The sequence below is a fragment of the Corythoichthys intestinalis genome, chromosome 10, assembly GCF_030265065.1.
Source record: "Corythoichthys intestinalis isolate RoL2023-P3 chromosome 10, ASM3026506v1, whole genome shotgun sequence".
NCBI lineage: Eukaryota > Metazoa > Chordata > Actinopteri > Syngnathiformes > Syngnathidae > Corythoichthys > Corythoichthys intestinalis.
This window is the reverse complement of record NC_080404.1, coordinates 34,838,235-34,856,503: the sequence shown is the minus strand read 5'-3', so window position 1 is coordinate 34,856,503 and position 18,269 is coordinate 34,838,235. Positions and strand designations below refer to the sequence as shown.

The following is an 18,269-nucleotide window of genomic DNA, read 5'->3' as shown; positions in this document are numbered from 1 at the left end:
TTGTTTACCCTTGGATATGCAGTCGCCTTTAAATTGGATTTGGCCCTTTAGTCATGGGATATACGTAAATCCATCCTCCAAAAAAGAAACACTTTCTAGTGGATAGGTTGGTTGGTATTCAACTCACAGCATGTTTTCTTTGTAAAGTAATCTAATCCATATGTTCTAATAAAATTTGTTTTCTATTTCGGGAAAAATAATGATCACCATAGTACATTGTGGAATTCCACCCAAAAACACCAAAAATGAGATTTGCTTTTTCTACTCATTGGCTCCCATTGACGGCGATAGACGTCTGGTCCATTTTTACTGGGAGAGTTTGCAGCGAGCCTTCCCAGTTAAAATGGATTGGACCGTCAATGCCATTCAGTGAGTATATATTTTTACAAATTTATAGTACCTTTTAAATTTCCGTGATTTTTGAAAAAATCCTGTCGGGAGTCCCTTTAAGAAAGTAAAGTTTTAAAGTGTAGGCTCTAAGAAGGACTTAACAGTTGACCTCCTTTCCATTCCACAAATCTCCTCAGGTCTCAGCCAGGACCAGAAGCACATAAGCCCCGTGCCTCCAAAAAAACGTATCTCCCTTGAGCAATCATAGGATCACTTGTTAGTGTATTTTAAGTATTTTGGAGTGGAGACGCTAATGCCTCTTTTGTTGACATCTCATGTGTTGTGACATCCCCCAGAAGCTTCACCGTCCAATTTCCCCTACACCAGCACTCGATTAAAAATTCTCCTTAAGAACCTCTTAAGCCTGGCTCACCTCATCACTTTCCAAGGGGCCTTTAGGAACACTTTTTTTGCTTAAAACATCTTTTCATTTGAAGGGGGTCCCTCAACGCAACATGAGCTTCTCAAAGCCCAACAGTCCAAACTTGACTTTTGGTTACGAAACCAAAAAAGTGATTCAGACTATTCCGGTCCCTGCAAGGGTCCTTCATACTCATGCACGCACACGTCCATAAGGATGCTTTACACACACACACACACACACACACACACACACACACACACTCATTGGTCTTTTATGGTCCTGAAATAGCTCTCCGCCTCCCACTCTGCTGCCTTATATAAGATCCCAGCACAGAGATGTGCTGGTGCAGATGGGGCGTGTGCGTGCTGGTCTATGTACGTGCGTGTGCGCGCCTCTGTGTGAATACCAGTGTGTGGGCAGTGGGAGTGTCTTTAGTCCTTTTTGTGTGTGTTTCTACTTAATATGGTATATTTTCAAAAAGGTCCACAATTGTTAAACTCAGTCTACCACTGACGGCGAAAGATGCCCAATGGATTTTAACAGGAAATGCTGGCCGTGATCATTCGTCCCAGTTTAAATGAACTGACGTCAAACACCCTTAATGGCAGTTATGAGTTAAGGGCATAATAGCTTCACTGTGTGTAAACTTCTCCTCTTATTCTACCAGTAGAAAAATCTTATTTGACAAAAACAGGAATAATTTTAGTTTAGTTTTTCACGTCTTGATTGAAAAAACTTGAGGATTTTATCAACATGTTATTTATTTGTGACTTTTAAAAATACATTCTAGGAGAAGTGAGTCATGGTATTTCTCCAAATTTGTCATGAAACTAGGTTCTAAGTTGCCTTAAAAAGGGTCTTCAAAAGTGAACCGAAGACTTTATTTTTTATCCATTTTTGTACATTATCTTTTTACATGATTTGTTGCCATAATATCAGGTAGGGGTGTGACAAAATATCGAAATGGTGATATATCGTGATACTTTGTATCCCAAAAAGTTATCGATATGCTCCTGCCAAGAATCGAGATATCTTTTTAAAAAGGTGTCAATGTTCCAAAAAAAAGGAACCAACAAGTTGTTATCAAATTCTTCCACCATAATACAACTCCTAGCAAAAAGTATGGAATCACCAGTCTCGGAGAAGCACTCACTCTGACATTTTATCATGTTGAACAAACTCAGATAGAAAGCTTGGGGAAAAAATGAATTTGTTTAAAAGTGCAACTCTTTAGTATTCAGAAACACTAAAAGAAATCAATAAAAAACATTGTGGTGGTCAGTAAATGTTAATTTTATAGAGCAAGTGCAGGGAAATATTTATGGAATCACTCCATTCTGAGGAAAAAATATGGAATCATGAGAAACAAACAAAGAAATAACAATCAAAACACATCTCTAGTATTTAGTAGCACCACCTCTGGCTTTTATGACAGCTTGCAGTCTCTGAGGCATGGACTTGATGAGTATTCTTCATCAATTTGGTGTCAACTCTCTTTGATTGCAGTTGCCAGATCATCCATGCAGGTCGGAGCTTTGCTGTGGACCTTTTTTTTTTTTTTCCAATTTCCACCACAGGTTATCAATAGGGTTGGGATCTGGGCTATTTGCAGGCCATGACATAGACTGGATGAGTCTTTCTCCAAGGAATGCTTTAACAGGTTTAGCTCTGTGGCATGATGCATTGTCATCTTGGAAAATGACAAACATATTTTCAATTGAAGGGATGAGAAAGGTGTAAAATTTCAATGTAAACTTTTGCATTTATTGAAGATTTAACCACAGCCATCTCCCCAGTGCCTTTGCCTGACATGCAGCCCCATATCATCAAGGACTGAGGGAATTTTGATGTTTTTTTCAGGAAGTCATCTTTGTAAATGTCACTGGAACAGCACCAAACCAAAGTTCCAGCATCATCACCTTGTCAAGAGTCAAGAATCTGCATTGGACAAGGTGATGAAGCTAAAACTTTTGTTTGGTGCTGTTCCATTGAGACCTTAAATGGCCCAAAATTACCTAATTGCCTGGCATTGACTGCCACTGTCAGCCATAGACGTTCAATCCGTTTGAATCCCAGTTCAAATGGATTGGACGTCTACCAGTGATAAACTAATTCCAATTCACAATAGAAGCTTGTTTTTCTGTTAATTAGTTGTTTGTAGAATATCCTAGAATGATTTCCTGACCAATGTATCGATAATCGTTGTATCGCCATATCGTCAGATCGTTATTGTGAGCTTTGTATCGCAAATCGTATCGTATCGTGAGGTACCAAGAGGTTCCCACTCCTAATATCAGGTTTACAAGACAATTTGCATTGAAAATGCCTGAAATGTCCTTTTTCAAACATTTTACATTTGTCATTTTTGCCTGCTCTGCAAACAGTCGGACTCTTATTAATATGTGGTTGACTGTATCCAAATTGAATATTTAACATTTACGTTTAAATGCTTTACTCTGATTGGCAGTTGTTGAGTGGATGGGTAGGATCACAAAGTGGGCAGGTACTGTACTTGCATTGTAAGGTACAGTGTCACGCCGTCAACAATTTGAACTCCGCTCGTTTGCAGAGCGGTTTGACTTACAAAAGCAATTGCATTCAAATGACAAACCATTCGGATGAAAAACTTTAACGAGGTCACGCACTCATTTATACATAGCTTATTCATGAAAGAGTGGGGGGAAAAATGAATTCCATGATAAAGAAATCCTGTAAAAAATAAAAAAGTTACACTAGAGCAACAAAGGCCCGATCACAGGTGCAGTCGCACCCCTCTAAGTTCCGCCCCGGGTAAATATCCTCCCTCTAGTGCAGCATTAAGGGAGCCATGGAAAACAAGCTAGATAGGGGCTCTCGGGGACCGGAGTTGGATATATCCTCCCTGCTTTAGAGGGAGGATATTTATCCAGGGGCGGAACTTAGGAGGGTGCGACCGCACCTGGGCTCGGACCTCTAAGGGGCCCGGTTTTTCGGCGTAAAGTGGGTTTGGTTGGGTGAGGAGAGGGTCAAACATAAAGGTAATATGATACCCAGAGCTTTAATATAGAGTTCAAGTGTCTGCCGGCTGCTTGGACGGCTCTCTGGAGTGGCTCGCAAAGACATTTCTACTTGCATCCAACACACACACACATCAGAAGGGGCCTGCGAAGGTGGGGAGGGGCCAGCGAATAATTAAATACTAGCACCCCAACAAACACACACTGTTGGAAGGTCCTCCCAGGCAGTCCCGTTTCTGCTTATCGCACCCGAGCCCTGTTCGCACTTGCTCCGGCACTGTATGTACCACAGGTGATACACAAACCACCTGTTTGCAATGATTGCAAAATGATTTCAACGGGCAAAGAGATTTGGAGTGTTTTGAAATACAAGTATGGTATTTGAATGAATTCAAGACACGGCAGCACATGCATTCATACATAATTAAATCATTGACGGCAATAGAAGCCTAATCCAATTGAACTGGGAATTATGGCACGGATCTTTCGCTGCCGACCTCTCCCAGTTGAAATAGGTTCAAAATTGATTGACATATAAATGTTGGTCCTAGTGTGACAAGCGTGCTCTAGTTGATCATATAATAAATGGATGTATTGATCCAGATCTTTATGAGCCACTTTGCACAGAAGGAGCCTCAAGTGCTTCATTTATGCAGACGAGAATCCATCATCCTGTCTGTGTTCAGACAGAGGACATTTCATTTTATTGGGCATAAACAAACCTGCCCCACTCTCTCCCTCCCGCACTCTTCTGTTCATTTGCTCTCTCCATCAGCTTGTTGTCATGTTTGCAGGACGGTGTGTGGCTGCCAGCTCGCTTGTTTTCATTTTTTAGCAGACGCCTTGTCATTCTATTTTGCGTCTCCTTGACGCCCGCACTACGTTTTGCCGTCCTAAATCTCCTCGGCCTCGCCCACACGCTTCCCGTCTTAATCAGTCTAGTCGACAAACACAGAAATACAGTGCCAAAAGGTTTTTTTTTTTTTTATATTCCTTTTTTCTGTATTGATGAAGATCAGTTGTGATTTTATTTTTTCCATTCATCCAACCATCCATCCATTATCTCTCGCTTAATCCGGGGTCAGGTCACAAGGGCAGCAGCTTAAGCAGGGAAGCCCAGACTTCCCTCTCCCCAGCCACTTCAGCCAGCTCCTCGGTGGGATCCCAAGGCGTTCCCAAGCCAGCCGAGAGACACAGTCTCTCCAGCTTGTCCCTGGTCGTCGTGGGACATGCCCGGAACACCTCTCTAGGGAGGCATCCAAACCAGATGCCCGAGCCACCTCAGGTGGCTCCTCCCAATGCGGAGGAGTAGCTGCACCATCCTAAGTCCCTCCCAAATGGCCGAGCTTCTCCCCCTACGAACGGCTTCTCCAAATCCACAAAACACATGTAGACCGATTGGGCGAACTACCATGCACCCTCAAGGACCATGCCGAGGGTGTAGAGCTGGTCCACTGTTCCACGTCTGGGACGTAAACCACAGTGCTCCTCCTGAATCCGAGATTTGACTTCCCGACGGACCATCCTCTCCAACACCCCTGAATATCCTTTACCAGGGAGGATGAGGAGTTCGATCCCTCTCTAGTTGGAACACAACCTTCTTAAAAAGGGGTCTGCCAATCCAGAGACACTGTCCCTGATGTCCATGCGATGTTGTAGAGGCGTGTCAGCCACGACAGCCCCACAACAACCTGAGCCTACAGGAACACAGGGTGGATCTCATCCACCCACGGGGCCCTGCCACCGAGGAGCTGTCCAACTATCTCAGTGACTTCGACTCCAGAGACAGGAGAGCCCACCTCGGACTCCACAGAGTCTGCTTCCTCAAAGAAAGGCGTGTCGGTGGAATTGAGGAGGTCTTCGAAGTATTCTCCCCACCGACTCACGACGTCCTGTGTCAAGGTCAGCAGTACCCCATCTCCACTATACACAGCGTTAACGGTGCACTGCTTTGCTCTCCTGAGACACCTGGATGGTGGACCAGAATTTCCATCGTCTGGTAGTCGTTTTCCATGGCCTTGTCGAACTCCTCCCATTTTGCCCTCAGAGACTGCTGAAGCGGCATTCTGCTTGGCTAGCCAGTACCTGTCAGCTGCCTCTAGAGTCCCACACACAAGAAAGGCCCGGTAGGCCTCTTTCTTTAGCTTGACGGCATCCCTTACCGCTGGTGTCGACCAGCAGGTTCAGAGATTTCCACCATGACAGGCACCAACCACCTTTCAGCCACAGCTTTGATCGACCACCTCAACAACGGAGGCGCGGAACACGGCCCCACTTCATGGTCTAAAGGCCGAGTTATACTTCCGCGTCAGACCTGCGCCATCAAGGAAGACCCGATTTGCGACCCTGTGCCGTAGCCTTACGTGCTCCTATTGAATTTTCAAACCCTAGCGTCACGTCAACGCATATGATGTGGCGGAAATGGACTGTGATTGGTCTGTTCAGACTGTTATTTCCGGTTCAGCACAAATCACCGCCATTGTATAAAAGAATCAAACATTATTTTTCTACACGCAAAAATGGACAAAGCCGACCGGAGTATTATCGAAGAGCAAGTTTCGTCAAGACATCATAAAGATTGCCAAATGGCAAGGTCAGCGATTGAATAAAAAAAATGGAAGAACCACGGAGACGTGTGTGTTCGGAATCAGGTTGCCACACGAAGCGGTGACCCAGTCGGCCAAAAACTGCCAGCTTTTTATGTCGTATTTTTGGTTGGTGCACTTCATCATTTATTGTGTAATTATGTTTGCTGTGAGTCTGTGACTTATTTACGTGTCACACTTCAAGTATAGGAAGAATAAAGCACAGGGTCGGTGCCAAAAGAGTTGTTTTGATGTTTAATTTTCAACAACAGACTGTTAACACACGATACATCATCACTGATTGAAAGTGCCTCGGTGCTTTTATGATAACGTTAACATCAAGGCTTCCAACGCAGTTTGGGTAGTTCCATAGATGCCAGAAATCTGCTACGTCTTCCCACTGGCTGTTTGAAGAACACGGCAAACAAATCGGGCTGGAGGGCTTTGCAGACCTCGGACAAAAAGCTGGACGCACTGCTCGACGCCAGTTTGAAGCTAGCAGCCACAGCTAGCTGGTTTCCACCCGAGGCTAGAACTCTCTATGTGGCATCAAAAGTTGGACAGACCGCCTCGAAACCGTCTTCTGCGTCGCCTGCGCCTCAACAGTTATGTGATCAATATTTATTCGATGTCGATGAGCTGAAGATCCACATTCAAGCGTTCCATCTTGCATTGTTTATTTTTTCTCCGTTAAACTAGACAAGAGGAAGTCAACAAGCATGCCCCAAAACCGTACAAACATAACGCCACACCCCTATAGTGGCTTGGCGGTGAATTACAGAGCAACGCGTCAACTGGCCGGAGAACCATCGAATGTCGAGTGACGCCGTAGTCGCTACGCCGTCACCGCAACGCAGGAGTATAACTCAGCCTGAGTTATGCTCCCGCGTTGCGGTGACGGCGCAGCGACTACGACATTCGATAGTTCTGCGGTGAGGGCCATCGAATGTCGAGTGACGCCGTAGTCGCTACGCCATCACCGCAACGCAGGAGTATAACTCAGCCTGAGTTATGCTCCCGCGTTGCGGTGACGGCGCAGCGACTACTTCATTCGACATTCGATAGTTCTGCGGTGAGGGAACGCGTTGCTCTGTAATTCACCGCCAAGCCACTAGAGGGATGTGGCGTTATGTTTGTACGGTTTTGGGGCATGCTTGTTTACTTCCGCTAGTCGGAGAAAAATAAACAATGCAATATGGAACTCTTGAAAGTAAATATTCTGCTCATCAACACTGAATAAATATTGAACATACAAATGTTGAGGGGCAGGCGACGCAGAAGACTGTTTCGAGGCGGTCTGGCCGACTTTTGATGCCGCACAGAGTTTTAGACTCAGGTGGAGAGAGCTAGCTGTGGCGGCTAGCTTCAAACTGGCTTCGAGCACTGCGTTCAAGGTCTGCAAAGCCCTCCAGCCCGATTTGTTTGCCGTGTCCTACAACCAGCCAGTGGGAAGCCATAGCAGATTTCTGGCGTCTAGGGAACTTCCCAAACTGCGTTGGGAGGCTTGATTTTAAGGTTACCATAAAAAGCACCGAGGCACTCTCAATCAGTGATGATGTATCGTGTGTGTGAACTGTCTGTTATTGAAAATTAAACATCAAAACAACTGTTGACACCAAATCTGTGCTTTATTCTTTATATACTTGAAGTGTGACACGTAAATAAGTCACAGACTCACAGCAAACATATGTACACAGTAAATGATGAAGTGCACCAACCGAAAATACGACATAAAGTGATAAAAAGTTGGCAGTTTTTGGCCGACTGGGTCACCGCTTCGTGTGACCACTCGATTCCGACCACCCACGTCTCGGTGGTTCTTCCATTTATTTATTTTTTTCGATCGCCGACCTTGCCATTTGGCAATCACAATAATAATTTCTTGACGAGACTTGCTCTTCGATGATACTCCCGTCGGCTTGGTCCATTTTTGCGTGTAGAAAACAATGTTTGATTCTATTGTACAATGGCGGTGTTTTCGCGGTAAACCGGAAACAACAGTCTGAGCGGACCAATCACAGTCCGTTTTCGCTACGTCATACGCGTCTACGCGGCGCGAAGGTTACAAAAATCGAGAGGTGCGCGTCAGGCTACGGCGTAGGGTCGTAACTCGATTCTTCCTTGACGGCGTAGGTCTGACGCGGAAGTATAACTCAGGCTTAATGTTACCCACCTCCCAGGGACAAGGGAGAAGTTCTGCCGGAGGTGGGTGTGGAAGCTCTTTCTAACAGATGATTCTGCCAGACGTTCCCAGCACACCTTCACAATACGTCTGGCCAGCATCTTTCCCCACCATCGGAGCCACCAGGTAGTTGAAAGCTCTGCCACTCTCTTCACACAAGTGTACAAAACATGCGGCCGCACTTCCGATGACACAACTACAAAATGCGGCCCAGGGTGTCCTGGTGCCAAATGCACATTTGGACACCCCTATGTTTGAACATGATGTTCGTTAAGGACAAACCGTGACATGCACATAAGTCCAATAACAGAACACCGCTCGGGTTTTGATTGGGGGGGGGGGGGGGGGGGGGTCCTCACAATCACGGCCCTCCAGGTCTCACTGTCATTGCCCACGTGAGCGTTGAAGTCCCCCAGCAAAATGAAGGACTCGTCAGAGGGAGCATTCTCCAGCACATCCTCCAAGGACTCCAAAAAGGATGGTTACTCTGAGCTGCTGTTCGATGCATAAGCACAAACAACAGTCAGGACCCGTCCCACCTTCTGAAGGCGGCGCGAGGTTACCATCTCGTCTACAGGGGTAAACCCCAACGTACAGGCGCCAAGCCGGGAGGCAATAAGTATGCCCACAACTGCTCTGCACATTGTGGGCAATGCCAGAGTGGAAAGTAGTCCAACCCCTCTTGAGAGGATTGGTACCAGAACACAAACTGTGTTTGGAGGCGAGTCCGACAATATCTAGTCGGAATTTTTCTGCCTCACACACCAGCTCGGGCTCCTTCCCCACCAGAGAAGTGACATTCCATGTCCCAAGAGTTAGCTTCTCTTGCTGGGGGTCGGACCGCCTAGGCCCCTGCCTTAGGCTGCCGCCCAACTCCTTACACACCCGGCCCCTTTGTCCCCTCCGACAGGTGGTGAGCCTATGGGAAATATTTTGGTTTTTTTTAGATTGACATAGTACTTTAAAATAATCAGGCATCCGTTTTTTAAATAATAATAATAATTTAGGAAACAAAATGAGCTGATTTTATATCTCTTATGGTGCATTCAGCGTTAAAAATGTGTCTAATTTTGAAATTCTCAGTAAAGCAGCAGTGATAGTGAATGTTCAAATTGTAATAGTTGGATAAGTTGTTTTTTTTTTTTTACAATTCACTGCAGGTGTGAAGTCAAAAGTGCACTCGTATTCTTTGCTCGTAAATGAAGCAAAAAATAAATAAATCTGAATTAAACTCGTATTTGAACCTCAAAAGATTTTGAAAGAACATTAACATTGGGATGAATGTAATAAAGAACAAAATTCCATTAGTAAAATCCATAATTAGTGCAAGGTATTGAGCCTAGAAAATTAATAGTAATTGCTCTTCAATAGTAAACAGTAGAAAACAATTACCTGGTTGAATAAAACTAAAGAATCTAAAGTCAAGGGGCCATTTTACGACAATCAAACAATCCTACATTTAAATGCTCAAAAATGGGGAAGAAAAAAAAAAAAGCAAATACCACATCTGTACGCATCTCAAAATAAAGGGTTATGGGTAACATTATAAAAAATGACGTCTGTGAATTATGTGAAGACAAGCATACAGTATTATATATATTTGCATTAACCACATTTTTAACAAGATATCTTTTTTTATAATGAAATATGTTCTTTTTCAATTGTATGTCTTTATTTCGGTACTTGTTAGCCGAGCTAATACGTGCATCAATTTAGTCGGTCGTCCAGAAAATTGTGGACTGACAAAGGTTCTGTGTTTGGAATCTAACTTGCGATTAAAATGTGTTTTTTTTTCAACTCGTGAAATCTTTTCTAATTGATTAATCATAATTAATTTGTTTAAGTCCCACCCCTAGTATTGACATCTTAAAATCCCACCTCAGTGATAGTCTGCCTCAACTGTCATAAAAAATGATGACAGCATATGACATGCCCTGTTTGACGGACTGATAGTCTATTGTTACCATGACAACAGGGAGACGAGCAAAGTAAAGGCTAAAAAAAGTGACTTTCCCATAAAATTTGGATTGCTTTATTTTCAACAATAAAATGGAAATGCTAATAAATGTGACCAGTATTTTTTTTTTTATAGTTTCCATTGAACCTAATAGCCAGTAAAACACTTTTTTAACCTAAGAAAAGTTGATGCTGGTCATCTCGCAGCTACGCAACTCAGTCAGGGCATTCTGAGCTGTGCTACCATGGCAACTAGCATTTTTTTTTTTTTTTTAAGTAACCCACTTCGATAACGGCAATTGTTTTGGACAGATGTCGCAGAGAAAAGCATGAAAATGTGCGCACACATATTGAATAAAGATGAATTTTGACATTGAAGTAGATGGTAAAATACGAGCAAGCATGAGGCAGCATTCAAAGCAAAGGTCAAAAGGTCAAGCACAACTTCACCTATTGACCTCATTAAAAGAAAAATCTTCAGTTTTTCATTTTTGATTATTCGGAAAGTGTTTGTGTTTGACACTCTTCCTTCAAATTATCTGAAGAGGACTATTGTGACTGTTCATTTAATTTTTTGTCCTTTTGTGCTTGAACATCGTTTCGAGCTTATAAATATTCTCAGAACTTTGTCTATATATTTTGAGAAATTGAAAGGTTATGTTGCAGTTAAATTCATTTTATTAAGATATTTGTTGTTTTTTAAATGAGAAAATAAAGCTTTGTTACACTGAAAAAGTGTACAAAATCTGTCACACCAAATGTTGTAACTGACTTATTTAAGTCCTTTATTGAATCCAAAGTGAAGCAAACCAGTTATTTCAAACTCAATTATCCTAAATTTAAATATTGACGTTGACGTTTCAGCTGGTGTCGTTCCAAATCAGCATTAAGGTTTTTAGTTTATATAAACCATTTTTTTAAGATGGGACAAACTGTTTTTTTTTTTATCTTGTTCAATATAATTAGATTATCCCCAGATTTTTTTGTTTTCTGGCCCATTCTTTTTAATACTTATAGTTACAATCAATCATACATATTTTTAAATCTATTCGATAATTATATAATATTTTAATGTCAATTTAATGTTTCTAAAGCACTCTGGGATCTTTTTGACAATTATATTACTTTTTGACAATTATATAAAAAAACCATTTTTTTAAAGTTTTTTTTGACCGCTGGAGGGAACATAAATTCCAAATCTTGGATCTTATTCCGCGTCATCCCAACTGTGCAGAAGATGTGCCAAACAGTGCTGCCAATTTAACATAGATGGAAGTGAATTTTCCCTCCAATTGTTAGCCCTGAGCCCACCTGTTGGCCAAATTTGAAAAAGTCAAGCGCTACTTGTTCTTTTGAACCCTTTTTTTCCCAAAACATCCTGCTTTTTTTTCTCCAGGCATCCCGCCTCCTCTTCACCACTCATCTTCCCCTCTTTCCCTTTTCCTCTCCTCCTCCTCCTTCCATCCTTTCTTCCCTCTCATCCCTCCCCCATCTGTGGGAAGCCGCTTTGCGCATGTCGCCGATGAGTCAATTTGTGGAGGCTGAGCGCTCGCACACGCGCACGTGTGTTGCCGTCTCCCACAAAGGCATCTGCTTCAGTCTGTCTCTTGCAGCACACACGGGCGGGGGTGGACGCCAGATAGTAGCACCACCACCACAAGAAGAAGAAGATGCTGAGGAGGAGGAGGAGAAGGAGCATGCAGCATCAGCAGCCCACCGTCTCTGTCTGTTGACGCGTGTTTGACAGCTCGGACCCCGTCTAAAGGTCGCGTGGTGTGGTGGGGAGAGTGAAGCCATGGCCAGCGCACAGCCGGGGGTCCACGCCTTGAAGCTCCAGCCTCCAGCTGTGTCACACACCCTCAGGAACGGCAGCAACTTCATCAAATGGGACGAGGTAAGATTAGTGCAACAATTGGTAAGAGTTTTCTTTGTGTAACTACATATTTTGTTATCGACTCATTTTTTACGTTTTAATCTTAAATTCGTAAATGTCACTAAAAATCTACAATGCAATAGAGACAATCTAATTGAAGTACTGTATACATTTTAAAATATGCAAATATTTATCTTCAATTCTTTGGCGTTTTTCATATTAATTACCAAAATTACCAAAGCTTCTTAGAATCCATACATTTAAAGAGTAGGCATAAGTCAACTCGTGAAAAAAAAAGGAAATATGAACTTAATTTTGTATAAACTAAAAAAAAATGAACTTGTGAATATGCTGTCTTTTTTCTTTTTTTTTTTGTTATATTCACAATTTTTTTGTTAGCTGTCATACAGACTTCAGACAGAAATTGAATGAAAATGTCTTGTATAATATTTAAAATTTCATCATAATTCATAAAGTATAATTTAGTCAATACTTTTCTCAGAAACTGAATTTTTTTTCCAATTTTATTTTAGTCCATTGTCAAGAATGATGTATTTATCTGCTGTGTTTTTCTCTATTTAAAAAAGTTAATTAATATATATTTAGGAAATCGAAGAATACAGCAGTTGTGAACTTGCGCTTTTCATATTTTTTTTTCCACCAAACGTAAAACATTAAAAAACAAAAACAAGTTTCAAAAGAAGACATGTTGATTTCTAATTGTATTCCTTTTATAATTTTTCATTATAGTTGTATATCTCTACCTGTTTTTATTTGTCATAAATGAACAGAACAAATCTATCACCATTAATTTTTGTTCAGTACAAACCTATTCAGTTGTATGAATGGCAACAGGGTAACGCGGGGTAATTGTGCCTTCTGCCATCTTGTGGAAAAGCATTGAATTGTTCTGCCTGTCACTATGCCACTGTAACTGGCATCGATAGATGAAAAAAGATACATTACTTGTTGTTTGAGTGCTAACAAAATGTATTTCTATGTGTATGTGTATTGTAAATGCCCTCACAATGCAAACTTGCGGTTGCCATGGTAACTGGCATGGTTACTCCAAAACTAACTAGACCTGCCGCATAATGTGTCACACATGATGATTGACAATGACAGTGTCTGAGCATGTGTTCAGGCGTTTGTGTGTGTGTGCCCCCAAGTTGATTTTTTTTTTTTTTGGACAGTTATTTTTCTGTGTTTGCTGTTTTAAAAGAGAGTTGGTTGCCATGACGACACTTGACAGGGATCTAGTTCGCCATCCTCGCCAATTTTCAGTCGTCGGCATTTGGATTGAGTCAAGCCGCTTCCCATAAAAAAAAAAAAAAATCAGGCGACATGGATATTTGAATAATTATATTGGTAACCTTGCAGCAAGTTCTTGAAAGTTTGAAGATGAGCGGATTTTTTATATATAATATTAAACGCCTTGATGCCAAAATGTTAAAAATTATTTTAAAATCTTTCACTTGTGTTTTTGCTCAAGTACAGTAGATGCTAAATCAAGCTGAGAAAGTTCAAACTGGAATGGACGGGTATCACCGTCAAAGGCAGTCAGTGAGTTAAAATACATAACTACATAATAAATAATAATAAATAGTGGGGTTTGAAAAATGCTTTGAGTCTGCTTTGAGCTGGAATGTCACTAATTTGCAACAATAGGCATCAAAGTGGTTGAAAATCAATGTAAAGTTCATTTGTGATGATGAAGCTCATCAAATTTGTATCCATATGTATTAAGCATAATAATTTATTTATTGAAATAAATCACATTTTTAAAGATAGTGATCCCTCGCTACTTTGCGCTTCAAACTTTGTGCCCTCAGTCTATTGCGAACTTTTTCTCAATTAAAAAAACAACAACAACAAAAAACAGGTGAACTGTCCCGATCGCTTAGTCTATCTCTTGCTCCCTCACTCACTCTCCCTGCTCTTTGTTCGTCAGAGACTGCACTGGAGTTGCTTATTAAAGTTAACGATGTTGACAGATGTTTGTGTTTGATCTTGCCAGAGTCACAAACTTCAAAAGCGTCGCATGCGTCAATCATCGTTTAACTTGTTAAACAGTTGCTGTGGCAACTCATTGTGTGTAAGTGAGTAGCTTGAGAGGATTTGAGTAGACTCACTATGAAGCATTTAATAAAGCCTAGCATTTTCCTATGACTTTATTCTTGTTCAAAAATAATTTGGTGGGACAGTAAAATGTTTAAAACTTATCATAATTATTACATTTGAAGTGCTTAAAAACCATTTATTAAAATATATACGGTGGAAAACACAGACAGGACTGAAAAAGCAGTTTCTGCTCTTGCACTCTTCTTTAAAAGAAACTGCTGTATTTTAAGCTAGAACAACTGTTGTGTTTGATAGAACTATGTCTTTATGCTGTCATAGCAGATTGAAACTATCTTTAATTTGTTCGTTTTACCCTGGAATCCCCCGTTTGCAGATGTCACGCACCCGCTTTTGTTTCAACCCAGCCATAAAATGAAGGTAATTAATTACATTTATTATTCAAAATGTCATTTTTAGCTTTGAATCATTAATTGATGTGTAATATTTCGTTTAAAAAAAAAAACGACTTTAAAAAATTATTCACCCGCATATTTTAAACTTTTAAACAAAAAAAAAAAACGACTTTAAAAAATTATTCACCCGCATATTTTAAACTTTTAAACAAACGAAATCACAATGAAAAAAAATGGTGTCTGTAAAAAAGTCACAAATATCTATCTCATAACTATCGCTTAATTGTATTTTTTTGTTACTATCGCATTTTCCAAGATGTTTTAGATGATAAATAATTGTTACAAACAAAGAAAAACTGAAAAAAAACATTTAAAAGCGTAAGTATATGAAAAAGAAAATCTCGACCACTCCTTGATGTCTGCGATTTCTGCATTACGACCCTTGTTATTTTACAGTGTTTCACCCATAAAATCCCCCCCAAAATCCAGCTGTGGCCATTCACAGCTGTGTCTTGACACTCAGTGATACATAACTACATGGAGTTTTTGAATTGAAACAAGGTAAGTACGCGATAATATCTTGTTAAAGTCATGGCGTCTGTAATTCTGCTCTCGCGTGCTCTCACCTCCAGATAGGGTTTTGCTGTTTAAAAAACATTTTTAAAAAAAATTAAAAAAAAAAGAGATTTTAAACTTTCCAATGATGTATCACACGTGCATATCGGACAATTTTGAAATTTAGCCAAATTGGGGGTCTCAGAGCGGAACTTCAAGTCACCTGAGTGTTTTCCGCTAATATATATATATACATATATATATATATATATATTTGTATATATATGTATATAAAAAAAAAATTAATTAGACTTCAGGGTAAAAAAATGAGAAAACATGTCTTACATGTATGTCTTTCCAATGTTACATCTGAATAACTTACATCTGAATAACACGCACAAAAAAAAACTTTTTTTTGGAGGGGGTGCGTTACTTCGCGGTTTTCCACTTATCGCGGCGGGTTCTGGTGCCCATTAACAGCGAAAAACGAGGGATCACTGCATTTAGAATATCATTTACTGCTCTAGAAAATTAATTTTTGCATTGTATGCACACTCTAAAAAATAACTCAGGTAATCAGGTAAATAAAGATTTGATGTATTTTTTTCTGAATTTTACAATCATCTCAGTTACCGTTCTCTAGCTGTTTTTTGCTATATACAGCATATATTATTTTATGTTCTGAAAATGACCCTGTCAATGAGAGAATTTTAATTCATTTTTCAATCTTAATTGGATCTTTTGTTTTTTTTTATTAATTGAATAAAAGTTTTATTCTTCATATCTGTACGTGAAAAAACTTTTAATTGTTTTCATAACTTATCAGTATTGATCTTTTTTCATCTTATTTGCTTTTGTATGTTCAAAAAAAAATGTTTTTTTTTGTTAATTATTTGTATAGTAAATATTTAACATTTGATTTATTAACTGAACATTACGGTTCTGCCTTAAGCACAAATTTCTTCTGAGATACTCCACTGGATCAGTTAAACACTTAGATCTTTGTCTGAAGGCCTCAATCGAAAATCTATCAAGCAGAAATGATTGACATCCCCTAAAAATGATTATCCCTTGCGTTGGTGCTGTATTGGATAGTGTCCCATATTTATGGGAATTATTTGATAATTAATTCATTGAAAATATAGCTTCATTTTGACCTCAAATGAATTCGGAGGCACCCCACGGATCTATCCTAGACACTTTATTCTTTTCTTAAACCCCTTTACAGGATCTCTCCACTGTAACTCCTGTGACTCTCTACGTGGACCCTCATGGACTGTTTCTATACTGGACCGATCAGAACAAGGTGCTTGCATGCAAATAATTAATGCCTGTATTACTATTTGAATGCAATTTCAAGATGAGTCAGACATAAAACAGTAGGAAGATAGGAAGTGAGCAGATGTGCACACACTAAAGATGCTCAGCATGTGGCTATTATCCTTGATTGTCAACATACACAGTTTAGCGCCTCTGCAGGAAACAGGATTAAGTGTGTTGGTGTGTGATTGTGTGTGTATGCGTGTGTTTACATGTTTCAGGAGACAGAGTTGCTAGACTTAACCCACGTGAAAGATGTGCGGACGGGCAGAAGCACCAAAACAGCCAAGGTAATGGCGGCCTCTTCACCTTCTGTCCGCCTTCTCTTCACCTTGTTCACCTCCTCTGCAAAAGTGCCGTCTTCATTCTCGCGTCGCCTTAGAAACGCAATCTCCATGCTTCTTCATGCAAAAAAAAAAAAAAACACGAGTCATTTGTATACTGAAGCAATTGTTGTGTATTCGGAAAGCTTTCTGCAAAACGAACATATTGTGTGTTTTGTTATGTTAAAGGTTTCTCATTTGTTATCATCTCAAAACAATTATAGAATCTAGTTTTTTGCACATTTTGTCTTAAAAAATGATTTTTTTTAATTGTAGTAAAAGGATTTAACTTAAAATCTTGTTTACTTTTTAGAATATTTCTATTTTTTATTTTTGTTATCCTCCTCTTTTTTCGTCCCCTTTTAAAAGTTATTTAAGGTGTAACCTAATCTTACAGCTATCAAACGTGTTTCTTTGGCTTGTCCCTACTCTGCTTTTGGGAACAATTTAGAACTCTTTGTGATCCTCCAGGAACAAAAAAAACAGTCGATTTTGGCTATTAACCCTTATTCAAAAGTGCACAATGTAAGCTTGATGGCCAAAAATAGTACTGCAACTCGATCAAAATATTGACTAGCACAAAGGTCCCTCCCCCTCGGGTTGCCATTGGAGAACCAGCAGGAAAAGAAGTGGCAAGCCACAAGTCCTCTACAGATGGTATATCTTGTTTTTTATTTCCATACAAGATGTTTTCAATGTAATAATGCCAAAATTTAGTAATGACGATTAAAAGAGCCATGATACGAGGTCCAAGTTAATATATGTCACCATGACTGAAGTGAGGGAGGGCTACTTTTCTCAATGTATGAGCACTCTCGCAAAAAAAACATACAGTGCAGTGGTAACTCTACTTACGAACGTCCCTACGTAGAGAATTTTCAGGTTAAGACACGCCTCATTGGGAAAATATTGCCTCTTGTTACGAAAGAAATTTCAGGATATGAAAAGCAAAATACAGCGTGCCTGGGGCTCGCAGCTCCCAGAGTTTACTGAACATAACATACTTATAGCTGCTCTGCAATAGCGTATTTCACAAATGCTATTTTAGACCATGACGTCGCCATTTTAGCACGGAAGTGGGACATTATAGACACGCCCTCGCATACAAATCATTTTATTTCTGCTTGTTTTCTCCGGTAATTTTTCAAAACAGAACACGCCGATCAAACACTACTGCTATGGAACATGTAGAAACGACTCTAGACATTACGACATATGAAGGATGTTTTCTTCATACATTTCCCGAAACCA

At 40.3% G+C, this 18,269-nt stretch overlaps 1 protein-coding gene across 1 annotated transcript in view; it reads left to right on the top strand.

Moving 5' to 3' along the window:
* The first annotated feature begins 12,046 nt into the window (after positions 1 to 12,046).
* LOC130923086 (1-phosphatidylinositol 4,5-bisphosphate phosphodiesterase beta-1-like) overlaps positions 12,047 to 18,269 on the top strand; it is a 55,385-nt gene continuing 49,162 nt past the window's right edge. The window contains exons 1-3 of the mRNA XM_057848512.1: positions 12,047 to 12,367; positions 16,604 to 16,681; positions 16,917 to 16,985. Coding sequence (XP_057704495.1) covers positions 12,269 to 12,367; positions 16,604 to 16,681; positions 16,917 to 16,985 — 246 coding nt within the window. The 5' untranslated portion in view covers positions 12,047 to 12,268. The remainder of the gene's footprint in view (positions 12,368 to 16,603; positions 16,682 to 16,916; positions 16,986 to 18,269) is intronic.